At 40.9% G+C, this 27,070-nt stretch overlaps 1 protein-coding gene and 1 long non-coding RNA gene across 8 annotated transcripts; one reads left to right on the top strand and one right to left on the bottom strand.

Annotated features, from left to right (window-relative positions):
• Positions 1 to 66: 66 nt before the first annotated feature.
• Positions 67 to 21,319, bottom strand: LOC125891416 (protein phosphatase 1 regulatory subunit 12B-like). Of its 4 annotated transcripts, none has more exons than XM_049580703.1 (8): positions 20,634 to 21,316; positions 11,878 to 11,894; positions 11,625 to 11,754; positions 9,361 to 9,465; positions 9,129 to 9,179; positions 8,895 to 8,945; positions 8,072 to 8,139; positions 67 to 4,181 (listed from the first exon to the last, which is right to left on the bottom strand). In XM_049580703.1, the coding sequence occupies exons 1-7, from the start codon at positions 20,733 to 20,735 to the stop codon at positions 8,101 to 8,103; spliced, it is 495 nt and encodes a 164-aa protein (XP_049436660.1). In that variant the 5' UTR covers positions 20,736 to 21,316; the 3' UTR covers positions 67 to 4,181; positions 8,072 to 8,100. The 4 variants fall into 4 exon arrangements, with proteins under 4 accessions (XP_049436660.1, XP_049436659.1, XP_049436658.1 ...); XM_049580702.1 differs by having other exon boundaries at positions 8,072 to 8,142; positions 20,634 to 21,315; XM_049580701.1 differs by lacking the exon at positions 8,072 to 8,139 and having other exon boundaries at positions 20,634 to 21,315.
• On the top strand, positions 9,891 to 18,968 carry LOC125891423 (uncharacterized). 4 transcript variants are annotated; one of them, XR_007449631.1, is made up of 5 exons: positions 9,891 to 10,883; positions 15,354 to 15,562; positions 16,515 to 16,714; positions 17,442 to 17,561; positions 17,645 to 18,968. It is a non-coding gene; the product is annotated as an uncharacterized LOC125891423 (long non-coding RNA). The 4 variants fall into 4 exon arrangements; XR_007449630.1 differs by lacking the exon at positions 16,515 to 16,714 and adding an exon at positions 12,074 to 12,155; XR_007449632.1 differs by lacking the exon at positions 17,645 to 18,968 and adding an exon at positions 12,074 to 12,155 and having other exon boundaries at positions 17,442 to 17,635.
• Positions 21,320 to 27,070: the final 5,751 nt, after the last annotated feature.

Below are 27,070 nucleotides of genomic sequence, written 5' to 3'. Positions count from 1 at the left end.
AGCTCAGCTGGCTCCTAATAATCTCTCTGCCTGTGATGCATAATATATTAACGTCACACCAGGAAACATTTCCATTCCTTTACAGTTTATTAAGCAAAGTGAGTAAACCAATGTGCGTATATTAAGCTATCATCAACACATTACAAACATCATCAATACAATACACTGCATAGTTCAATATACCTACAGCCAGTATGGAAACAGCTGTATCTTATTTGTAGTTTAAAGTAAAAGTGACCAAAGATAACACTGGTGTTACAGCACGCTGCCCTGGTTGGACGCCAAAACCATCATGTTTTTAAAGGAATACATCAAACACTGGGGACTTTGGTCAACTCATCTGTTAAAGTGAAGAGAAGACAGACACCGAAATCATTCATGTCTCAGACGCATCATTCATCGCGCTACAGGTAGAGGAATATTAATGAAAATGTGAGGCTGAGTCTGTATTAGATATGATAAGATACATAAATAGCACACTGTTTTGCAGCAGGGATGACTTTATCTGCCTTTTCTCTGTATTCCTTTGGAGTATAGTGAAGGTGATGCACACCATGTAGTCTCAGAAGAACCACTACAAGGCAGCAGCCTCTGTGGTGGTTTTATTCATATTTCTCATGTAAAGTAGTAGACTTTCTGCAGGAATGAGTCCTAAGCCCTGGAAATGAGTTAGCATTTTAGCACCCCCGCTTTCCTCGTCTTAAAGTCAATGGGTCTTTGCTTAGATGCTTGAAATAAGGTCTGTGGTTAACACAAGCTTAAGAGACTTTAACATTTTGTTCTATGACATAAAATATGTCAGTAAATTGTGATGCTTTTATGTGTTGCAAATTAGGTGGTTGTGGCTATATGAGACTACAGAGCGTCGTCATGGTATCCTGCATCCTTTAGTTCGATTCCCTCTTTGATATGCATGTAGCTACTGTGAATGCGTCTCACTCTATTTAGAAATAAACAGCATTCCACAGGAAGTTATAAACCCTTCACTTCATCAAATGTGCTGCTGCTTTAATGGAGATTAAAGACATCAACGATTCAATAAACACTTTAATGCTTTAATACTATCCATTGCAATAACACGGGGCTATGGTATATTTCGCCGAACAGACATTGATTACACCATCAAATAGTGCCTTGCTCAGTTCTGGACGTAATGTGCACAGGTCTGTACTGCGACTACAGACAGATCCACTGTTAGCACTCCAACGCTTTGCTCATTTGTGAAGATAATCTAGCTGAACAAAATATTTAAGTAGCATAAATATGTGTTTGCCACAGGGTTTATTTTGTGCAATTCTAAAAATCCAATGGAAAAATCTGATAGGCTTTCTGACGAGAGAACCAGGGCAACGCTAACTTCTGCATCAGCCTCCAAAAAAATGTCATACCTGCAGCACTATATTTATCAATCATTTTATAGACCCCAAATATTAAAGAAAATGTTAATAACATGCAACAGAAGTAGCACCAGTAAATATGGCCAAAATTACCAGAACAAAAGCTTCATAAAGTTAGGATTTTTACAGGGCTGTAGAATTGGACTGTGTAAGCTGTAGCCAGGTGTACATAATAAACCGTTTCCTTTCTACTGAGCTACACCTGCCAACTGTATCACCGTGCAGAAGGACGGACTCCCGGACATTTGTGCTCATGACATAACGAGATGTAAACATTAATGGCATCCTCTGTAGCTGAGCTATAACATTAGCTAGCTCAGTGGTGCTAGGTGAGCTATCAGTAGATGCACTCTTCCTTCTGCACTTTGATACAGGTGGCGAGTGTAGTTCGGGAGCAAGAAAATAGTTCTCCGGGTCATAATTTCTGGAAAGAGACATTGCTGTCAAGTTTCTCAAATGTATCTCAAAATTTTTTGGTGTTTTGGGGACCACAAGCTGAGTGCCATCTAGTTCCATTCGAGAGGAGGCAGACATCTCTTCAGGAGATATGTCCAGCATTCAGCAACTCATACCAACAGTCTAGACTGAATGGCACTAAAGGTAAAATTAAAAACATGTATTTTTCATGTTGTGGTTAACTGTCCCTTTAAAGTCATACAACACTGTGGAGGCTAGAATGTCAGAAATGATTTACAGTACATCTACCAGAGGATTATTTTGGTGTTTATCTTCATCACCAAACAGTAAGATGACCCAGAGGTCAACCAAAAATAATCAGTGTATTCCTTTGAAAGAACATATAGTAAACAAACGTATAAAGATTAGAACTAAGAAATGCATAAATAAATAAATATATCTCTATTACAGAACATAGGACACTTTCTATCACACACACTTGGACTGTCTTTGTGTAGCCGATCTGCTGTTTTGATGCCACTGGATAAAAAATCCTCTATAAAAGGGAAAAAAACCAATTAAAAATGGCTACTGAAACCACACAAAGAACTAATGAACATAATCTGGCAAACACTAAATTACATTATCATAATAACTGAAACCAGTCTGAAGATAATAAAGTGCTGCTAGTGATGAAAGATCAGCACTATCCACTCTATACAAAGTGCATATACTCCGTACTTTGCCTGTCAGGGCAAGAATACGGTCGCATTCAAATACTAAATGCTGTGGGGTTTATCATAAAATCTAATTATCAAAATGTCATAAAAAATGTATTCTAGCAGTTTGAAATGGGTTGCAGGTTTGCTAAAGGGAAGTTAACAGGACTTGAACTGATCAAATTTAAGAGGCACTGAGGGAGGTAAGCAGGCACAGTTAAGTGACCCGGGAGAGGCAAACACAAACCAAAACATGCGTCTTATTGAGCCTTAATATCTTTATCATAGAGTAAAAATGTTCAAAATGATACGTTTTACATCACAGCTCATATAAAAATGTATGAGAGAAGTTTCTCTTTAATGTCAATACATTCTTAGTCTATTTGCCGTCAGAAAAGTGCGTCTTTCAGCACTTCTGTGCTGGCTTCGATGGTTGTTGCTACTGAGGTGCCTTGGTGGATTCGTATTAGGGCTGGGTAGGTATTGTTTGAAACATTATGATACCAGAAACCATAAAATGATACCAACAGAGTTCTGAGCAGCATAGCCATACTTTCAAACATTTTCGTGTCATCTTGACCCGCTGAACTGCCAACGCCATGAAATACACTGTGCTCGACTTCACCAGACCACAGATGTATGGGTTGTAGCTGCTGGGGACCAGTGATGGGGCTAACTGTTAGCATTGTTACCTCACGGTTATCAGTGGGTTTAATGATAGAGTCAAGCCATTTCGGTCTCGGAGTGAGTTTGGTGGGGGCATTTAACAGCTCGGTATTGGTTGTAAGCCGCTGCTGCTGTGTTAGCTTATTCTAACCTGGCAGACATTCAACTGACTGTTCGCTAGCAGGAGAGCGGCTCTGGAGATGGCAGCAACAGAAAGTTTGCTGATCCAGCAGGGAGTCAAGACTGGTTCGGGATAAGACCATTGGCACGAAAAGGATCAAATGCATGTATCGGTTGACTGGAAACTTTACAATACTATGTAGTTCTGACTTATTTCGGCTGATACCCTTACCCAGCCCTACTTGATATCAATATCTAGTGTTTACCTCTGGAACCAGACCGCCTGTTTGTCGCTTGGCTGGGCGTCATTTAACCTGTGTGGTGATAAATTCTGATTGAAATCATAAAACATAATATATCTCCATTCTAAAGTGAATTAAACATTAAAATACTTTTCTGCAGTGCATTATGTAGCAACAAACTTATTGTGATGTGTGGGTATAATATTATGAACAGTACCTTCATGCAAACCCCTGGATCAGTTTGAAGTGGGCCTTAAAAAGGTCGCTCAAAACAGTACGACTGGTCCCTATTTGATTAAAGTGAAATACTGGTATTACAAAATAGCAATAACTAATCATGTAGCAACACTTGTTGTAACTTCCATCATAGCACACAGTGAAATTTGACTCTTCTCTTTGGATCCTCACACGTCCCCAACTGGAATTTATTTCTGCAAAGCAGCCATCACCATAACTCAGAGAGGAGTCACAACTTGGGACATCATGGATAATTAAACTGCCATATCAGGGTTGGAGCGTCCACAGACACAGAACAGGAGCTTCAGACATCTTTTTCATTTGGACAGTTTGCTGATGACTCGGATGAGAGCCCCGTTCTCATCCTTGAGCCTCTGGTTGTCTGACTTGAGCTCTGTTAGGATCTGGGACAGCAGAAGGAAAATATGATATTAGAAAATGACATCATCACTTAAAAATATATGTTAAATCATTTAAAGCTACACAATTCACCACGACTATAATGGGACAACATCTTCAATGATATAACAAGTGGACTTAAAGTTTGAGGCCAAACCATGAAGACATGCTCTGCAGTACTTAATCATGCAAGTGAGGAGTGACTTTGACAATATTTTCTGCATGTGAAAAGTGAAAGAGAATAAAGTCAAAGAGAGAGAAACGGAGAGAGGGTCAATTTCCCAAAACTAGGTCATGTCTCTCATGAGGAGCGATGACTAAAAATAACCACCCTCTTTGCCAAAGTATTTCCCCTCTACAAGAGACAAACAATAACCCGCTGCTCTCTAGCTGTGACATATTACTGAAAACTGGTGAGTGAGCAAACGCCCCTGGCATGTGGGGAATCATATGTCTGGAGCCCCTTGTCTACTTTAATTTCTTCATATTAAATAACATATTTAAATTCCATGATCATGGTAATGCTCTGCTCTAATGCAATTAAAGGAATAGTTAAACATTTTGGGGGAACACGAACCAAAACACACCCAGTGTTTCACCTACTTGCTCATATTGAAGTCTAATGATCTCACGTGTCATTTCCTTTTTGGAAGATTGACTAGAATGGCTATTTCCTTGGCAAACAACTTTGCATTGATTACACAGCACATTACACAGGACCCGCATATATTTCTGTCGCAAAATCAATAACCACAATAATGCATTTATGGTGTAGACTGCTGCTGAATGTTTAATAAATAAATACTCCCAGTGCAGAGTTCATGTCATGTGAAGCCCCATGCAACATGAATGCAGCTAAAAATACACTTCAAAGGAGGCTTATGAGAAATGTTTGCGGGGGGGGAGGGGTCAGCAGGGTTGCCCTCTGATGGCCATAAAAGAGATCAGGTTAAAAGAGTGCAGAGGATGCATTGCAGTGTGGGGGGGAGTGAGCATCGGGAAGGTGCAGGACCTGCCTGAGAGGAACACAGCAGAGGACGAGGGGGCTGTGGAGGCACCAGAAGGACAGGGGAGCGTAGAAGTTATGTGGCTGAGAAGGGGAGAGGAGGAGGAGGAGGAGGAGGAGGAGGGGTAAAGGAGGACAGATGATGTCAGAGGATCAGAGGTCCTCTGTCTCCGGCATGGAGGCCGTCTCAGAGAGGCGGGCGAGGACGCGCAGCATGGCTCTATTCTCAGCCAGGAGACACTCGTTCACCCTCCGCAAGCTCTGGACCTGAGCCAGAGCAGGGAAAGCCTGCACAGAGGAGGAGAGAGATACAGAGAGGGGCCGACAGAGAAAGCATGCAGGGAGGCAGGCCGTGTGCAAAGAGAAAGACTCATACAGAGACTGAATACATATCCACTCATACAGGCATGCGCCCACACACCTACACAGACAGGGGAGAAGAACAACAGATCAGAGGGACTCATCAGCAACTTATATAAAAGAATATTTACACAACAGGGAGATTCTGAGAAGAAATAGAAAAAGCTGCAATAAGCAAAGGAAATTATGAAGCCAGCTCTCCTTGGGGGGTTGTGCTTATCGGTATGTGGAGAGTGGTGAGATGCTAAAGTTTTATTATATTCATAGCTTTGCAAAATATATTCATAAGAATTCACATAACCTAATATTCTACCATTTCACACTTTTATGCAAGAGCCTAGTCGTCAGTTATGCGTCAGAGGAAAAGAAACGATTCACTTCCCTCCCTTCTTGGCCTGACTTTTTGAGGTGAACCTCAATGTGGTTCGACAGAAACATCTGTGGTTTGACGCGATTCCTGAGGGCAAACCACATAACACACACACACTCACACACAGACACACACACTCAGAGCACTTGTAGAGTTTCAGGCGACCCAAACACAAGTGTGTAGACGTGAATATGGCCAAGAATGAGGTTTAAGGAGGGCATCCAGCTGCTCCTTACAACTCCAAAACACATTTATTAAAGCAATTTGAAGCTAGCCTGTGTTTGGGACCTAACAGTTCATGCATATAATGTTCCCTCGGTATTAGAATAAAACGGTGCAGTTTCTGGAGAGGTGCCCTTGGCAAGAGAGAAGAGAAGAACAGAGTGAGGCGAGAATGCATAATGACCTGTATCCTTTATTACACTCTCTTAATACTGAGCTCTTTGATATTAAATTAGATCTGACCAAACTCTCAAGTCCTGCAGATAATTCAACATAGTTGCTATTAATTAAGTTTCGGAGGCTGTCGAGAATAATTCAGCCGCTCTGTATGAAATGTAAGACCCTACAAAGGAATAAGGCACGAAGACATGGATACTGTTTCATAAAAGGGAAAACAAGGACACACAGTGCGTCTGATGTGAAGCACCTGAAACCAGGACTCGTCACTAACAGAGTCATAGTGCCAGCAGGTCTGAAACATAGACTATATTTAAAAAAAAGAACATAGCCACTGTGGTAACACTTTCTCACTCCAACCTTGTCACATACTGGTGTTTGGTCATGGACTTTCCATGTCGACATATGACATGCACTGTGCCCTGGGTAAATTGGTTGCTGATGTTCTGGGACACTGTGTCATATTCTGCCTGTTACATGCATTGTCTTCTTTCAAAATACACTTTTGTTTTCACTACGTTGCACTATGTTGGTACAACACCATGAATTTTCCTTCAACAACAAAAGCACATGGTTAGGTTTAACCTAACCACCATGCCATGAATGTCATGACGAGGAAATGAGCTCAAGAGATCAAAACTGTTTCTTGGACTAGACTGTACACATGTTTATTCCTGCCATAAACTTGGGCACATTAAAATGTAAGTCTGTGAAGACTGACTTGCTTTTAGAGCTGGCCTCAAGTGGCCGTTAGAGGAGCTGCAGTTTTTGGCACTTCTGCATTGGGTTCATTAATCAGTCAGGAAGGTTGTCGCTTGTTCAGATCTCAGCACCTGTGCCCCTCTACTGTAGATGTGCTTATGTGCACCATCTAGGCAAGGAGTTTCATAGCTTCTGTCACCTGCAGAGTGCCACAACTGCAGTTTTTAAAATAGCTACACATAAAACAGCAGCAGCAGCAGTTGTAACACTCACACACACACAGTAGTGTACGTGTTAAAATAACACCAGCTGTTATGAGAAGACAACACTGACATTTCTGCATCTGCACGTCTTAAAGGTTTACTATGTAGGAATTGGAATTGTGATACTGTAAACAGTATCATCGGTTAAAATGAAAGCCAGCCCTTGATTCATGATATTTGCGTTTTTTTTCTGTAATGTGTCCTAAATATTTGCAGGCTCCTCTTGGATGTGTGCTGCTTGTAGTCTGGCACCTGGTTGCTACATTTTTAGCCTCACCTGCACAGTGTGCCCAGGGATGTCCCAAACATAGAAACATAAGAAGAAAATGAGAAAAACAGGCAGAGGACAGAATCTCTGCTGATAGATACACCGCCACACACTTCTATTAAGTCATACGTGATGATTGAGAGGGATAACTTCTATATGAGTTCATATGTTTTAGGAAAATCTTACATCAATAGTTGAGTGTTGCTGCTATCTTTCCTTTCCAGTGGGTGGCACTAATCTGATTACAACTGAACAGCAATCTGTAGCTTGCTAAATGTGAACAAGTGACTTTGTGAGTGAGTGAGTGAATGGCCAGCTTACTGGCGTGCTCTGCATCTAAAGAAGATAGAAACGCATGCCTGTGCCGCTGTATCATTTCACTTTGCCTAAAGTTTTTAACTATTTCAGCTTATCATGTGACATACATGTGTGTTCACACGTGTAAACATGCCCGAGTCTCTGACAGAAGAGAATTATGTGAGGTGACAGGCAGGTGTCAATCACTCTGCGTCATAGTGACCACTCACCATCCCCCCTCCCCTGAGACAACCTGCTCTCAGGGCTGGTACCCACAGCGGAACCGCAGTGGGGCGTCCTGCTGAGGGAACCACGACAACACGGGGGTCAAACATCTGCCGCTGACATACAACACTGTCCTATTTATAAAGTCCTCGTCACTGTCTGCGTATTACACTTTCTCAGACCGGAGCTGTGATTTTATGCCTCTTGAGGAATATAACATTACCATAACAATCAAATTATAATCTTACTGTGTCATTTGTGACTGCTTGCACACACGTACAGCGCAGACCATGTCTACTCAGGCCTGAAATCGCTCTGCTGCTCGGCCGCGTCTCTCTTTGTGAAGCAGAATACACACAGTGCAGTGCAGGAATGTCTCACAAAAGCAGGTCTTTTGCTCTTGGACGGGGTTTGGTATTCAGCTGGAACTAGGTCACCATGTTCACCCCAACAGTGGGATAAGTGGAGCAGGGGAGCAGCAGCACAGGCTCCTCCTTAGCCTGGCAGGAAGTGGCCCAACAGAACACTGTGGGTAATGAGCCTGAAGCATTAACCTTCCCTCTCCTTGACTTGAAACCCACCTGACTAACCGCAACCCTGGAGTGTGCTATATGTGTGTGTTTTGCTTTGCTTGTAGGCGTGATTGATTTAGCATGGGTGAGAGGGGCTCTGCTGGAGGTGTGTACCTTCAAGTACCGTTAGTGTTATTATAATGTTGGAGGGGGGAAAAAATCACTGAGGTAAATGACGCATGACTTGTATAAGAGAAAAAAATATGCTATTTAAACCCAGGGTGAGTGTGCAAAATTTATTTTTGCAAGGACTGACCTTTAACTCATCCTCCATGTTTGACACTCTTTTCTCAAGAGCTTGTTTTTCCTGCAAATAAAGAAGGAGAAGAAACGACTGAAATATATTTAAATTGAGAGAAAAGCCATTCGACTAGTATTAAAGCAGACAGATAAATTACAGGAAAATGGTGAAGAAAAGAGATGGACATTCATCTTGATAGTGCAAAAGAGCATGACAAATAAAATGCCAAAGTGTTGCCAAGACACTTACCCTTTTCTCTGACTCAAGTACTGAAGATCTCTCTGATATTCTGTCGTGCCTCTAAAAGACAGGATGCCTCTGTTATTGTGAGTTTTTTCTGGAGAATTATATTTATTTTTGAACATGATTTCATAAAGTAATCGGGCATGATCTTCCATCTGCACACCCGTGGGAAACGGATGATGGTGCAACAGCAAGAAGACAACTTAACTGTCTGTTTTCAGCTTTCTGTTTTTTGTACCTGGGTGACTTTCTCTAGCTGGGACCGAATCTTGGCCAGTTCATGTTTGCTGTCCTGCAACCTGGACTTTAGCTTCTCGTTCTCATGCAAAGCTTCTGCATACATCTGAAAGTGGACAAAATGAAGAACAAGCTTTATTCATGAGATTCTGGACTTTCAATGCATCAAATCCTTTTTTTATAGCAAGTAAACATATAGAACTACAAAGTATTCTGTATTAAATAAACAAAAAGGACATATAAGAAAATTATATATTGATTTATATATTCATAGGCTATATATTTGTGCCTTGGTATTTATGTGGATGCCACTTGAGACGCATCATCCACCCAAACACCATTGCAGACCAAGTACATCCCCTCATGGCAACAGCACTCCCCAATGGCACTGGACACCACAGCAGACACTGCACCATGCCACACTGCAGAAACTGCACAGGAATGGTCCAAGGAACGTAACAAGGAGCATCTGTGGGTGGCTGGATCCTAGAGATCCTGTGTCTTTGCCTCGACAGGTCTGAAGCCCCAACATGGATCTGACTTGGCTCTGGCCTGTCGAGGCATGGACATAGGACCTCTGGGTGTGTCCTGTAGCATCACCAAGGAGTTGGAGGTGGATTCTTTGAGTCCTGTAGGCTGCAAGGTGTGGTACCGCCATGTCTTATGGATGCTCGATTGGACTGGGATCCAGGGAATTTGGAGGCCAGACTGATGCCAAGAGCCCTTTGTCATTGTCCTCTGGCTATTCCTGAGCACACCTGTGGCGTTGCATGGTGCATTGTCCTGCTTGGGGGCCACTGTCATTGGGCAGTGCTGCTACCATGGGGAGGGGGGTACTTGGTCTGCAATGTGTTTGGCTGGGTAGTGCATGTAAAGTGGCACCCACATGTATGCGAGGACCCAAAGTTTCCCAACAGAACAGTGTAACAATATAATCTTACTCACCTTACCTGTCAGTGGTTTAAATGTTATGACTGATCAGTATATACATACATACATACATACATACATACATTAATTTACTTATCTTTTTATTTATTTATTTATGTATATATATTTCCAACAATGTGTGCTTGCTGGCAATGCATTCAGATTTTGACAGTTAGCCAGCTGCTAGGTAGCTAGCTTGACGCAGAGGCTAAGCTAGTTTGATTTTATTTTTTGCCCAAGCTGATCTTAACTTTAGGAACTGACATCTGTAAAACACTTCCACAAACACTGATATCTATCTAGGTCAGACCAAGAGAAATTTACATTTCTTTGTATTTATATATTAAAAAAAAGGTCAACCAATGGGACTGCGCCTGCGCACACACAGCAACAGCCGCTTGACAGCTAGCGCGCTAACTAGCTAGCCTGCCAACCTGCGATGAGGTCTTGTTAGATAGTGTTAGTATTAGCTAGCGGCTAGCTCAGCCAATGTTAGTGGCAATAGCGTCCAAGGAAGACTGAGGGTCTGCCTGCTCTTCTCAGAGCCGTGTGTCCTACTCTGAGGACTTCCTTCAGAATTAAAACGCTACAGAGGTAAGTTAACGTTAACAACCAAAACTTGCTAGCTTCTGCCGTTAGCACTGCCGTTAGCCAGCTAACGTCAGTTAGCCGGCTAGCTGCAGCCTTGTTAAAGTGAATTGGTTTAGTGACATATTTTACTCAGTGTACACTGGTTTCATTTTTACTTAGCTTCCAATTTATTTATTGAAATTTGAACATTTTGGGTGTCAAATAAATAAAATGATGAAGAAATAACTGCAATATCATAATCTTGAATATTATCCAAAAAAATTCTATTTTCCCTTTCTGAGGTTATTTGTATGACTTTCAACATCAACAATAATTTAATATGACATATGTCATATGAAATGTATCATAAGCAAAATTCATAATATTGATAGACTGATGTTACTGTACAGTATGGCTATATGACAAGGTGTCTCTTCATCAGTTTAATAAAAAAATTAAACCTATAATGTGAAAAAAAAAAAAACTAGTATAATGTTAATCTGTCTTTAAGGTCAAAGTGTATAGGGTTGCAGAAGCCTCATATTACATAGACACTATTTTAGACAAATACTGTGTAAATTTTTGTTTAAAGATTCCAGAGATTCTGACATTGTTAATTATCTTAAAGTCCAATTAAATCTCCATCTGTCTGCCCTCATGGTATTGTTATTAAAATAGATAAATCTGCCTGGTGATCTTACAGCTTTCTGCACCACATGAATCATTCAGGAGGGATTGTGCTTATTGAAATTGAAAAGTTACTACCTTCTTATAGTCTTTGGTAGTGGAGTCTTGCTCCTGTCTGTTCAGAGCAGCCAGCCTTGTCTCTCTCCGAGTGTAAGAGCTGGTGCGGCCCAGTGGTTTGTCTGTCGCACTCTCCCCACTGGAGTCATATCTAAAAGTAACACATTCAGTCCACAATGCCACTTTATTTAGGGCATTTATTTTTGATTTTTCTCAGGAACTACAGTTCCATATTACAGGAGATTTAAAAAAAAAAAAAAAGCTAAATCCTTACCTTGACAGTCTGTCATGCTGAAAGACAAAGAACAAGCCATGTTAGTTTGATCATTCAACAGTTCAGCATGGGAACAACACAGTGTAAAAAATGTTCTGTCGGGGTTAGATCCAGATTTATTTGTTTGATAAGACCAAACAGAGGCTTGGCAGTGAAATATTTTTTTCCCATTTCCATTTCCATTCTGAAACAACAGAGAAGAAAAACAAAACTTCCAAGTGAATTATCACAGCGTGTTCAGAGACCTGAAGTCCCAGAGGGAAGAAATGCATGCAGAGGTGAGATATAATTCACCCAAACACTGCACTGACAGGGTTCATGCAGGTCAAACCTCCCCGGTGAGCCCCGGTTAATCTTTTAGAACAGGCGGCTGCCACGCAAATGCCTGCAGCATAAAGATGACATCATGACATCAGAAGCAAAGTATCTACTGTGTGACGGGTCGACGTCTGACCTCAGACAACAGACTGATAGCAGGCTGTCCTGGCAGGGTTTTGCTATGACTAGTCCAGTCTACATGGCTGCCAAGTTGCCTGTGGTGATCACATACTGAATTTGTTTCCACTTCACCAAGGAGTCTGGGTATTGTGCTACATTCACAGTTGTTTATATCTTTTTTTTTCTCCAGTTAGAATTCACACAGGTCTGTTTTCAGAAATCATATTACCTCAAAGATGTGCCCATATCTAATTAGCTGGTGGGTGTAGTTTATTTGTCTACTGCCTCCCTGTGCTGATGTCCATGATATTTGCTGTGTGCAGAGGGGTCTCCAATATCAAAATTCATATCTATCAGACCTCAGCCAGACCTGTTTCTGCTCCAAACCAGACTGAGCAAATACATAACTCACTCACTGCCATCAGCTGATAAACGTGGCACATGAAAGGATGATGACTGGAGATGTTTACTATCAGTCCGAGACTGGAAAAGAGAGACTGGAAAAGTGAGGCCTTACATAAGTCCAGACTCATCCCCAATGTCTTTACAATATCTCGTAAACTTTACTCTTAAATTCAAAGATTTGGAGCTGCTGTCTTGCCAGGCAAAGAGGGCCTTAAACACCTCTGTTTAGAAATAAACAACAATAAACGTCTTGTGTGGTGGTCCAAGCTGTTTGAGACAAGAAGCAGATGTAGACTGCAGTAAAAAGCATACAATTTATAGGAGGACAATTCATGTCAAAGGGAACAGAGTGCACAGTTACTCCTGCGCACACATTTGCAGAGTCGGGGGATATTTCATGCAGCGTCAAAGGAGCTATTCCTCAGCAAGTGTTTACATAACTGAGCCAGCGCTGCCTGTCCTTATGTGGTCATGTGCTCAAGCAGAGCTATCCAGGAAAAAACAGACCTCCATGACCTCTGATGAAAAAGGGCCAAGGATGGAGCCATGAAGAGCTCTCACTCACTCCCATCTCTTCATGCAGCGCTGAGGAGATCCTCGATCAGATCTGGTGTACAATCGTTAATCAACCGGGATGATTGGCCCCCTGGTTTTATGAATAAATCATCGTGAAGTCTGCTTTCGGGGATATGAACTGTTACACAGCCCTTCACCAAACTCTTTTAAGATTATGAGTTCCTGTACGCAAACCTATTTCACACTAAAGGATTAGCAAATTGGTGAAATGAGTTTTTTAAAACTTAATTCCAGTGAAATCTTAAGTGAGCCCAGTGGGGTTCACAGCACCTGATTCTTAATAAAAGAGGAAATCCCTAGAGCAGAACATGCTCTTACATATGTGTCTGCATCACAAAACGCATTGACAAAATAAAGCCAAAGCCAGAAACTGAGTAATAGTTGAAATTCTGCGTCTGATAGCAGCTGCAGCAATGTGATTCCCTTGTTAGGAAAAACAGAGGGAGTCAGAAGTGGCACATGTGGCTCAGCAGAGCAGATGCAGGAGGAGACAATCAACTGTGGGGGGAGAAAAACAACAGGGTGTCAGACTGATGGAAACGGGTGCATGCATGAACCGCGGGCGCTCTGTAAACACAACTGCCTCCAGTTTTATGGTTTGCCAGGACCAACATCATGCACGCCGGGGGGGAGTCGGGGGTACACAGATGTAGGCTGCCTCCATGCGCTCCCTGCTACAGTATATAAACGATAATGTTTGCAAGAGCCAATGAAATCATCATTAGGAGACTCTTCACCCTCCCTCTAACCATTTCCCCTCGCTCTGTCACAGCATCAGTCCTTCAGAGCTCACTGGATTTTGCAGTAGGAAAATCTGAGCTACACACACACACACACACACACACACACACACACACACTCCTTTACCCCCACTACTGGAACTGACACTGCACACATAACCATAAAAGACGTTTCTTCCACATTCACTCACCTTTTCTCATTTCACTCCTCCTCATCTATTAACTCTTTACAGTAGCTGAGTCTGTCTGGCCACTGAAAGCATCTTCCTCCTTTTGTTTTTGCAGAGAACTGACTCAAAATGCCTCATACAGAGTAGCATACTCAGATCCTTTACGTATGTAAAACTATTACTACCTCAATGTAAAAATACTCAGGTACACACAAAAAGTCCTGTACAGTATTTAGAATAAAAAAAGTAGGCCTACTCATTCTCCTGAAGACATGCCAATTATTGATAAATATAGTTCATTACTAGATTATTTATTCTGCTGCATCAGTGTTTAAGTAGTATTTTCCTGAGGTGTTCGAGGTGGAGCTCATTTTAACTACTTTATATGCAGTTAGTTTAGTCAATTAGTTCCTAACCTAGGGGTCAGTCAGGCCCCTCTCCAAAAGGTTACTATGGGCTGTGAAATGATTAACAGGTACAACAGAAGGAGAAAATCCCAATTTCTGTTCCACAAATGTATAGTCACGTTTTGACTATTGTCTAATTCTTGCCTTTCTTTGGAAATATTGGCTAATTTCATCAAATTGAGCCTCAAACAGTAAATTGATTTAAACCATTTAACAAGTTTTAAAGGGGAAATATTTATTTGGTGGGACTGTTAACAACTCATGGACATCTGAACTCAAAGAGGCTGTCTCTTTTTATAAAGCCTCAAGCCAAAAAGGTACCCTTTGTACCATTTGTTTAATCTTTTATAATGTTTTAAATTTCTTAAGCTCAGCAAATGTTTTCTGTCATGTAAAATTTTAATGTGAAACATAAAGTAAAAGAATTCTTTGCACCCTCAGTTTAATATTTTGTACTCAGTTAATGTTGAAATAATAATAAATAGCCTATAATAAATAGTATATTAACAAAACAGTAATTAAATAACGTGCATTAATTGTATGTAAATCATACTAGCCTTACATCGTGGCAGGCGTCGTGTATTTTTTGGTATTGTCTTGTTATGCTCTTTTATGTCAGTAGGTGGCAGTATTTAACCTTGATTCCTCTGAGGACTCGTGTTTGACAGTGCCCTATCTGTCTGTTGCTGTAATGATAAAAACACCCTATACACTCACTACTGTTAACTTCTTCTTTCCAGTTGCCTTCCTGCATCGTCTGCTCATTAGGGACCACAGTAACCACCACCTGTACCATACTTATTTCCTGCAAGTGAGGATGCACTACTTATATGACAAAGCACCTTCTCCAGCATGAGCAGTAATGAGTGTACCCTGTAAGACGTATTGTACCATGCCTCATCCTCCTCAGTCAGCCCTCTGCCAACAGCCAGCACGTCGTCATTATCGGGTAAGTGAAAATTAGATATTCTTGTTCTTAACAGCAAGACTGGGAATTTTGTGCAAATACTGTTATATATTTTTAGGTCTACTGCTCTAACTAACAAGCAAGACACTGCCTTCACTTTTGCAGCAAAGGGAAAGAAGTTGATTAGAACAGAGTTAGCTGGCTGAGCTAGTGTACAGTGCCTGCAATAAGTGAAAATCCCTACCTTATAAACGCATAACTCAATCTATTTTCAGCTGAAGGTACATATCATAACCCTCAGCATTGCAACTAACAGTCGTTGGGGGACTGGAACCTATCCCAGCTGACATTGGACAAGAGGCGGGGTACACCCTGGACAGGTTTCCAGACTGTCACAGGGTTCACACATTTTTCTGTATTTATTAATTCATTTATTTGTTTCCTCTTACAAAAAGAAAAAAACCCAAACAGTTTTCCACAACCATTGCATTTTGCTACTTGGGTGTTTTAAGGCAAAATATGTGCGTAAAGATGGGAAAATGTTCAAATATTTGAGATATTTACCGCAGGGGTGGTGCTGTGTTGAACCCTGGTCCTGGAGAGCTGTAGCCCTGCATGCTTTAGATATCTCTCTGCTTCAACACACCTGATTCAAATGATCACCTAGTTACCAAGCAGCTGGTCATATTTAAAATTTAAATCATTTGTGCTGGAGCAGAGAGACGTCAAAAAATGCATGGTTACGGCCCTACAGAAGCATGCTCCTCACTCACCCCTCACCTACAGTAACAGTATATGTTGAGTTTGTTTATGTGTTTGCAGAGATATAATCTATAAGCCCCAGAGAGAAAACACATGTAGAGGGATTGATAAGAAGGATCAGTTTTCAGATTAGTTTGCTGTACTATGTAATGAATTTAAAGTACCAGCTCATTTGTGAACTGGCAGAGACGATCCATATTTTGAACTTAGAAAATGTATTCCTCTCACACAGACTTGTCCGGCTTCATGAACCTGATGAGAGTTTTATACACGTCCACGCTCTAGGTTTCCACTGAAATGAACTCTGCATGTGGTGAGATGCTGCTGATTCACCAAAAGCTTGAGACGCATTTTGCTGTTAAAGAGGGAGACAGAGTATTTGTATCCAACCTTAAGAAGGTAGTTTGGGCAAACCTGTCCACGTAATACCAGGTAATTGAAGTAAGAAAGAAATGAATAAAGAAAACATGAAATAATTCGGTAACACTTTACCTGAAGGTATCTACATATGGGTGACATGACACTGTCATGAACTCATCATAAACATTATGTACATGTCATAAATGTTTATGACTGCAGTCATTAAGTATCATTTGGTTTTTGTAATGACAAGTTGACATTGTTTGGGTTGTCTTGATGATGACAACTTGACATTAATCAAAGTGACATTACCAGAAGTTGTCTTTGTCATGACAAGTTGACATTAATCAAAGTGACATTACCAGAAGTTGTCTTTGTCATGACAAGTTGACAATAAATTTGTTTGGGATGTCCTTATTATGACAACTTGACATTAACCAGGATGACATTACCAAAAGATATCTTTGTATCAATCATTATGTCACCTTGTCATAAACACATAAAGAGGTGCATTTCCTCTTAACGTCAAGTTGTTATGACAAAGACATCTTCTGGTAATGTCATCCTGGTTAATGTCAAGTTGTCATAATCAAGACAACCCAAACACTGTCACCTTGTCATTACAAAAACCAAATGACACTTAATGACAGCAGTCATAAACATTTATGACATGTACATAATGTTCATGACAGGTTCATGACCATGCCACGTAATAGTTATGTAGATACCTTCAAGTAAAGTGTTACCAATAATTCTATTCCTGTGACTAAATCTTATGTTTAAACAATATGTTTTACAGAGGGATTACAACAGGAACTTTCTTGAAGAGGCCACTGCATTAGACCCACACTTTAAACAAAGATAGATGACACAGGACTGGACTGAGTTACTGGCTTGAAAACTGACTGACTCTGAACAGGTGAAAATTGTTATTCATGTACAAATATATACTGTCTCCTCCTCAGTCATTAAAATGTCTAAATGCAGTTATGTTTCTCATAGTCAACAGAGCATGATCATGGAGGAGATGGTGGAGTCATACTGCAGTCTGAGGCAAGCCAAGAGAATAAGGAAGGGGTGAGGAAGACAAGCATGTAAGTACAAGATGAAATTATATTTAATAGGTTCCTCGGCTTAACCACGATCTATGCTTTTAATGAATGTTTTTTTAATGACAAGCTTTCTTTATTTGGTTTTTGTTTGTTTGTTTTTAATCATCAGGCCTCCTCTTTTCCTAGTCTTCCACTCGGGGATACTGCCTGAGAAGTCAGATAGGCTTATTTTTCTCAACAAGAGCTGTTTCTGATTTAGAGAGTTTTTACACTGTTAGTCCCGACCAAAGTTTTGTATATTTATTATTTGGTTCAGTTGCAATTATGCAAGTACACCAAGCACCACACTCAGATGTTCCTACTTCTCTCTCGTCACCAACACCCACATGGCTGCAGCTCCTTAAACTGTAAATTAATTGGTTGTTGGACTGTTACTATGTTGTCATTTCAGCAGGTTTCAGTGTTACAGTTACAGAAAAAGAACAGATTAATATCTTACTCATATTATTTAATAATAGCAACCAAATTAAACACTTAACAGGTCCCATGAACTGTATAAAGTGAGCTGTGAATATGAATATATGAATTGTGTAAAAGTTTTGAAAAATAAAAGTCCTCAAAGAATTGGATTTGAGAATCAAATAGATTCAGGATCAATAAGCAGAATCGTAAAATGTGTAAATGAAGTGTAGTAAATGAAAAGGAGGAGTAGTTGTACTAAATCACAGTACTCTGGTAAATATACTTAGTTACCTCCCACGGCTGTGAACATCTGCCAAATGATGAGTGTCATCCAATAATGCAAATGTGTTCCTGTTTATCCCACTTCCTGTTGCTCCCAGCTGTAACACACATTGTATTTTACTAAAGAGGACCACATTTCCATCCAAACATTGTGGCAAGTGCTAAAAATACTGCATCAACCTGATCCCAGCCCCCTCTCTGCATAGCATTTTCTCTCCCATGAAAACTCAGCCCGATTCAGATTGGGCTGACATCATGGAAAATGATTGCCTGAGTCCCACCATGGGTACAGCACAGGCAGACTGACAGTTTCTGAAAAGAAGGCAGGAACACGACAGCATCCACAGCATTCACCGTGAGCAACTGTGCCGTAATGAGTAGCAGTGTTGCGTGACATTAGATGGACAAATGTGTGCATCTCTAAACAGACAGAATCACGTTGCTTCTTTTTTTTTTTTTTTGCATTTCTTCCTGTCCCTTTAAATGTGCCTGTCACAGAGTCTGAGCACTGACATAAACACAACAGTCAATCAACGCCCATGAGAATAAGCCACTTACACTGAAAAAAACATAACAGGAAATTACAGAAGGAACGTTTCAATCCAAAAGTCTTTTCCAGAAATGTGTGGTCAGACTCTTGAGAGCAAATACTCGCCTCTCTTTCATGGGCCATCTCATAAGCTGAGATGATGAGTGGTTCACTACTTATTTCTCTATTGTAATAAACTGAATCAGGAGTGACAGATTATTCATGCAAATGCACAAAGTCATAAAGACAATAGGAAATACAGGGTTGAAAGGGGTCCTTAAAATCCTTTGAAAGAATGTGAATTCAAGGAGAAAATATCAAGGCTTTGAATGTTTTTTAAAATGAACACGGGTCATAAAGAGGGCAATTTTTAATTGTTGTCTGTGAGCTTCAGTAAAGCCTGCCAGTTCTCATTATACAGTTTTGTACTAGTAACTAACCATGGATAGATAGCTAGATGGATATTACTCCTTTTGGAAATTTATCATGCACCATATCTTTAGATAAATAAATAGATAACTATAACAATGCTGACAACTACAACAGCACCAAAAATCAAACAGGGTTGCTCTACATAACATATGCAGCATCCTCACACACAGAGCTTCAGCTATTTTATGAACCTTGATCCTTGTCTCAAACTTTGCTGCCTTGGGTCCTTGAACTTTATGAAATTGGGCCTGGAATGTCCTTGAAAAGTCATTGAATGTATGTTTTTAGATAGCACGGGAGCCCTGTCAGTTAAATAATGAAATATTTGTTAAACTGAACACGCTCACAGCGGCACATGTCCAAACCTATAAATACTTTACAAGGGCTGTAACTAATAATTACTTCAATTAACAGTTAATCAGCTAGTTTAGTAGTGATCGCTTTGCCAAAAAAAAAAAAAACTTTCAGAAAATTGTCAGAAATGCCCAGTATAATTTCAAAGATCAAGAGGATGTCTTTAGTTTTATCTGTCGTCTTTCTCAGATGAAAAGTAGCGCTTGAGTCTTGAGCAGATAAGATCCCGCACACTGCTCTTTCTCAGCATCACAGTTTATTGGTTGCACTAATGTTTCTGTCCCTCTGGACCTTTGTGAAGAGCAAACAGGAGTCCAGAGGGACTGAAATGTTAGTATAACCAATAAATTGTGATGATGAGCAAGAGCAGTGTGCCGTATCTTCTCAGACTTATCTCCCAAACTGTCAAAAACTAAAATATATTCATTTAACTATCAAATGATGAAGAAAAGTAGCAACTGCTCAAATTACAGAGGCTGAAATCACAGATTATTTGGTACTTTTGCTTTAAAAAAGATGAATAAAATGATTAATAAATCATTGAAAATTGCTGCCAGTTCATTTTCTTTCCATTTATTAATCACCTAATTGTTTTGGCTCTACTTTACACAGGGTTTGTGCTGTCATGTGTCTTGACAATTTGTAGTAGTTTTTTTAGTAGTTAAAAATGGTTTATGGATCAATCAGTGAGGAAAACAAGTTATAAGGTTCTTTGTTCAAGTGTCTTCAAGTCACTGGATAGAGGGTAAATAAACTAAGATGTCCAATATTAATACTTTTCACAGCTTCCTGAAAGTAAATACCACATATAGAGATAGGAAATTAGACACATCTATGCTGCTAAACTGGTGACATCTATTAGAAAAGTTTCTGGTCTTACTCTGTAGTTTTTGTCTGTAGGGGACGGAGAGGACGGCGGTGACTCTGTCAGTGACTTCCTGGTGCGAGTCAGGTCCTTGGTGCGTGGGTAGTAGGATGACATCTCCCCCCTCTTCTGTGGACTGGCAGGTCAACTTCTACTGTAACATTCGCCGAGGCTACCACCAGATAACAGCTGCACGGACGCACAGATTCCCTCAAGCAATAGTGACGCAGATGCCCATGACTGCGCTCTTGGGGAATCCTCAGCAACAACAGGTGTGTGTGTGTGTGTGTGTGTGTGTGTGTGTGTGTGTGTATATGTGTGTATGAGTGTGTGTGTGTGTGTGTGTGTGTGTGTCTCAGTCCAGTTTCACACTCCCATGAGCTGGAGAGAGCTGCAGCTAAGTTTGGAGGGATTTCAGATGTGTGGTCACGCCTTCTTCAAAGCTCAGACAGTGAAGCAATAATCAGATAAAAATGCAAAGAACAACAAAACTAAATAACTTCTGCTGGTCATAAAAACAGAAAAGTAACTCTTTAACTAGTAAAGCAAACAAATGATCCTCCCTTGTGTCCGCTCTGTCAACACTGACGTCTTTGATGAAATGTGAAAAAGTCCAAATGGAAGCAGCCAAGAGAGAAAAGTTTGTTCCCTTTGCTGCCTCTTCCTATGTTTCCCAAAGTTATACACACACACTCTCTCCATCTCCCTCCCTCCTTTGCTTTCTCTCTCTTCTTCTCCTTTCACTGCTTGGTCGCCCTCCCAGTCCCCCTCCCCCACTTACCCCCAGCCCCCTCCTCCTCCCCACTCTCTCCAGCTTTGGCAGTCTGCCAGAGGCTCTGCTATGGCCGGACTCGGCACTCAGGGCTAAAATTGTCCACTGATGTGGATGGGGGATAAGGGAGAGGTGGAGCACAAAGCCAGAGTTGGAGGGGTGCAGCAGCAGTTTGTGTCCTGGAAGGTCAACACACAGTATTACCTGAGGAGCCATCAACAACCGTGTCAACAGTGTCAAGTAACTCGGTGCACCCCGCAGTGTGATGGAGAGGAGATGCTGTTAGTGTGAGTGTGTTACACAGTGTCAACACAGAGCAGTTGTGCTGCGTTTCCTTGCACCAAAATGTGCCTAATCTATTTAACATTTCAGTCCTGTCATATTAACGAGGCATTGGTAATTTTGTCCCACAGCCCTGATGATTATTTTCATCCTGTGGCCTTTTGAGGTTTGTACAAATATCAAGGGAGATTTTTCTTGTACAGTTTTGAATTAAACAGACAAGATATAACATGTTAATTAGTGAGCTTTAGGCCGGAGATAAAAGGAGATAAGCTTTTTAAACACTTACACGAAGACAACTGGCTGCAGCGTGAACAGAGTTGTTCACATTCTTGCTTGTGTACTACACGTGTTACTGGAGGATTCCACTAGAGGGCACATCGGAGACCTCACCCGTGTAGAATGTGACGTACACAATAAACATGGCCCCTAAATAAAACACTTTGTGACAATGGTGAGTAAGTTTCTCACACTGCCCCTGCCCCATGTGCCTATTGCATCTTGCGGACATGTAGCATTAATTTCTGAGGACATGCACAAACAATGGTCCAGTCAGATGCAGGATACGCAATGCTGGGATCACACTAGAAGCAGAAATGGCCTGATTTCGCCTGGCTGTTCACACCAGAGACACACTTCTCTGCGCCAGTCAGCAAATGATTCTGCTTCTATGCTCTGTTTAAATCACATGTAGAGGTGTGTGTGTTTGTGTGTTCAGACACAACTGACAAATATGTTCTATCATTTATCATAGATCATTTATATCATATGTAATATACACTTTATATTGTATATGATACATTTTCAGTGTTTTCTTTCCAGATTCCCTTGCGGCTCACATAACACATAAACCAGGCACCAACACTATTGCTGCAGGTTGTGCGCCAAACGTGCCGCTCAGCAGCACACTGTGTCCAGTGTGTATAGCCCAATTGCTTAACATGGGCACCAAAGCAAGCAGGCAGCACTCCACAGAAACTGAGCATGCTTTGGGCACTTCCACATCCAGTGTGAACCTGGTGTGAGGCTGCCATCATGGGCATGCAAATACGTAGTTAAAAGCAAGTCTCTCTCTGGCCTTATAGGTGCTGGTAGGCAGATTTTGTTACCTTTAGAGTTGTTTTTTTTAATTTGTCATCATGAACCTGCTTGATAAACTCATCACGAAAGACTGCAATGTTGCACTTTGACTATTGTAGTATTAAATGTATGGGTATATGTGCCATGCTGTTAACTCTCTGGTCAGGCAGACAGACCCTTCGCCATTAGCCATTGTCTGACTGGTCAGAATCTGAACACATGCAAGTGAGGTTAATTAGACTAGCGCTGCCGCGCTGCTCTGCATGGTTGAAGGAGAGTGTGACAAGCTGAGTGCTCAGTGCTGCAGCTAATGATTATTTTCATTGCTGATTAATCTGTCAGTTATTTCTTGATAAAGCGATCAGTGCTATGGTTTATAAAATGTCAAAAATTTGGGAAAAATGGCAATCAGTGTTTCTCAAACCCCAAAATAACATCCTCAAATGTCTCATTTTATCCACAGCACAAAGATATTTTGTATATTGTCGTAGAGGAGTAAAGAAACCTGAAAATATTCGCATTTAAGAAGTTGCAATCAGAGAATTTTGACATTTCTGTATTTGTAAAATATTACTCAAACCGATGAATCAATTATGAAATAAGTTGACAATTAATTTAATAGTCGACAGCTAATTGATTAAATGTTTAACCACTGTAGCTCTGATTAGTGCAGGTGAAAATGTGAATGCCGCCTGGCAATATTTTGGAGAGAGATGACCTGGCACAAGCACAGCCACTGTGCAAGTCTGAGTCAAAAACGGAGTACGCTGTAATATCTATTCTAATACAGTAACTATTATTGTGATATTCACATAGTTTCCTCATACAGTGCAGCCCTAGACAAAGCCAGGCTGGCTGTTTCTCCCTGTTTCCAAGTCTTTGTGCTAAGCTAAGCTAAGCTAACCTAACCAACAGCTGGCTGTAATTTCATATTCACCATACAGACATGAGAGAGTGGTCCCAATCTTCTCAAACAGGTACTGAACTGTTCCTTTAAACAACCCTGCAACCCCCACCCCCTCCCACCCCCCCTACTTTCTTCCCATTGTCTTTTGCACAAGTGGGCTCTTGCTGTCTTCCTTTTATAGAGAAGTTCGCAGCACCTCTCTGTTCCTAAACTCCCTCATACTTGCTCAGGGCGAATAGATAAAAGCAAAGATAAAGACACAAATACACAAGAGGAGGAAAATAGAACAATGTAGAGAATATAGAAGAGAAAGAAAGTGAGAAGTTTTGATTTTTTTAACAGACTGATGTTGATGTGATGTGCACATAAACACAGAGGTGCTAATGTACCTCCAAGTACTTTTACATGACTTTTAAACTCTTCTTAAAAGTTTGTTTTTAGCTTTGGTTCTTAATTTATTCTGTATTGTATCAGTGCGGGTACACTGTGTGGGCTTTTGTGCCAGATGCTTTGAGATACGACCCAAAGACTTAAATTAGCAACAGTAACCAGCTTGTATATACAGTATACTTGTAATGCATGTTCTTCCATGACAGACCATCTGTAGAGAATTTGACTTGGTGGCAGTGAACTACACTGGCACTGTTGTTGGAGAGTTTTATTAAGAGTGGATCCCAGCTGGAGTTCCCCCAGTCTGATCCTCACCCTCAGTTTCAGGACTTTCCATATGGGATATTATTCTTGTCTATTTCATGGACACAGAAAATGAGCCACAGAATCTGCTACAAGAGTTTACTTGATTTTTGGAGTCAGTGTGGAAGAGCAGGAAGCTCTACCAGCCAGGATCTAATTACTGAGTCCCATAAGTGGTGTTGTAGGCGAAAGACTGTCCGCAGAGATAGTCATGCTCGCTCTATCTCTCGTTAATTCCCCGCATTATAATCGCTACCATCACCGACTTAAAAGCAGCAGAATCAGAATCTCTGAGCTGATTTGCTCTACACCTGTCTTTCCCTCTGTTGCTGAAAGTCACTGTGGAAAATCTGCTCAGATCATCATGGAGTCATGCAGAGGTCGGCTCTGGTGATGGGCAGCCTGTCATGCTCCCGATGAAACCTCGCTGCTCGGTATGATTATCACAGACAGATATAGTCTTCTCCGTAACGCTATGAGACTCTCATGTTACCAACAGATCTCTGTTTCAGATTCCACCATGGGGGACAGCTGAACCGCTGACCTGGAGTCAGCTCACAGGGAAACTATATCATCTATAATCTATATCCTTATCAGCTCTGTTCCTGTACACGCTGCTATCTATCTTCCTTTTAGAAACACAGATTAATAGAATATCCTCACTGAAACTCAAGTGAATCGCCAGGTTGCAGCCAGAAGGAAGGATTAGTGATGTGGTTGAGTATTTCACATGCAGCACACAGGTGGAGGGAGCACAGTAACAGTTTAGAGGGTGAAAGGGAAAAGAAAGTAAATCCCTCTGAATCCATGGCTAAGACTACGCAGAGAGCGTCTCAGTTTGCCCAATATGGTATGGTATGCTGAGACACCTCAGCCATGTGATGTGAGGAAGCAAAGCGACTTAGAAGGAGGAGGAAGAGGAGGAGGGAGGGAGGGCGGGGGGTTGGTCCTCATGGACTGTCTTTCTATGTGATATTAACCAGCACTTCTAGTTAAAAGAACCTCTGAACACACGCTGCACATCTACGATTGCGGCACATCTCAAAATATTGCATCACAGAGCAGCGTTTGGCTGCCTTTGAAGCGTAGTTAGCTTTCGGGTGAGGGAGAAACAGGATGTGAATGTGAAACAATGGCGCTAATGAATATTGAACATTATTGAGGAAGTGTTCGATGTCTAGATGCCTGCTTCATAAATAAGACAAAATTTTTACTTTGTTGACAATGTCATGAATGCTGAAACATATTCTCAGGAGAATGTATGAGACCAGGGGTGTCAAAGGGAACCAGCCCACCAAAGGCTCCAATTCGGCCCACTGGATGACTCTACACATCCAATATTGATGCACTTGTGAAGACTAAGAGGTACCAGTTTTAAGGAGCAAGTTAAACAGCGGTAGCCTACTTCTTGTAAAATGCTGCTACAGAGGCTTTTCCACTAATATTTAACATGGTGCAAAATATTGTCAGCAGCAGTTCAGAACAAAAGAATCTGCATCAGACTTCTACCTTAAAACAATATTGGTGAAACCCTATTGTTAAGACATCAGATTTGTAAATGGTTTGTAAGGCAGTGTATAACCTAATCTGCTTCCTCAGTAGCTTTCACTTTAGTTTGATGTGGTGATGGCAGCATCACTACACAGGGGTGGAAATGTATGGGAAAACGCACATGTCATGACTCAGGCTTTTATCATCTGCCTTGTAAATGGATGAACATTTTCAGAAGGACTTCTTTACACTAAAAGAAAGGGAAACATTCAGAGATGTTATTTTTAGGTTATTATGCAGTGGTTTTACTGGTCTGCCTGGCTTAAGATCAAACTGGGCCGTATGTAGCCCATGAAGTAAAACGAGTTTGACACCCCTGTTCCAGACAGTAGTCTGTTTCAAATAAGCTGTAAATACCCACTTTTCCTCTGTAACACAAGGCATAAAAAGATAAAATATGAAGATCTTTTGGCTCCATCTAGTGGCGTTGACGGGAAACAACAGTTACATTTTTGCCATCAAGCACATCAGCTGAAATCTGTTTTTTTGTGATTGATAAAGGAGCACCAAATTGTTCCACTTACCTCTGCGGTGTTGAAGACTGAACCATCGACGTCACAGCACAGTTGTCTCTGTTGCAGTGTCGTTGCAAAGGTCAGCTGAGCTGCATCTTCAGTAGGGTTCTGATTTTCGTCTGTTCTCCATCTCTCACCAGCTGCACACAAAGTAAGTATTTCTATTGCATACTAATCTATTTATCAATGGTAATAAATTAACAATTAAACAACACTTATTGTGCTTTCAGATCATCAGTAATTAGCATAACCTCACTCTTTCCTAGCTCATAAAACATACTCAACACTGTTTCAACACTGTTCCATTCCCTAAAAAATGGTTTTAAACTTGATGACCTGATGACATGTCTCAAAAGATTGATGACTGTGTCTATTTCGGCATCTCATTACCTTAAAAAACATCATTAAACACAAAAGATTTTGGTGTCTTTTTACACAGCGCTGCCTCTCTCAAAGTCTAAGTCTATTAAATTATATTTGGTGTAATAAGTAAGTTCAGTATTTTGTCTTTTTCATCAAACATGCTTGTGGCAGTTTGTGGCAAAGTAAAGGGTTACCTCAGTATTTTTCTACATCTTGGGTTTTCACTAGATCAGAAGAAAAGAAATGCTTTCTGACCTCTGAAGGCATTGTTGCAGTAAAGCAGGCCGCA

The sequence above is a fragment of the Epinephelus fuscoguttatus genome, linkage group LG7 (assembly GCF_011397635.1).
Source record: "Epinephelus fuscoguttatus linkage group LG7, E.fuscoguttatus.final_Chr_v1".
Classification (NCBI taxonomy): domain Eukaryota; kingdom Metazoa; phylum Chordata; class Actinopteri; order Perciformes; family Serranidae; genus Epinephelus; species Epinephelus fuscoguttatus.
Note: the sequence above shows the minus strand (reverse complement) of the source record. Positions and strands in the feature narration are given on the sequence as shown.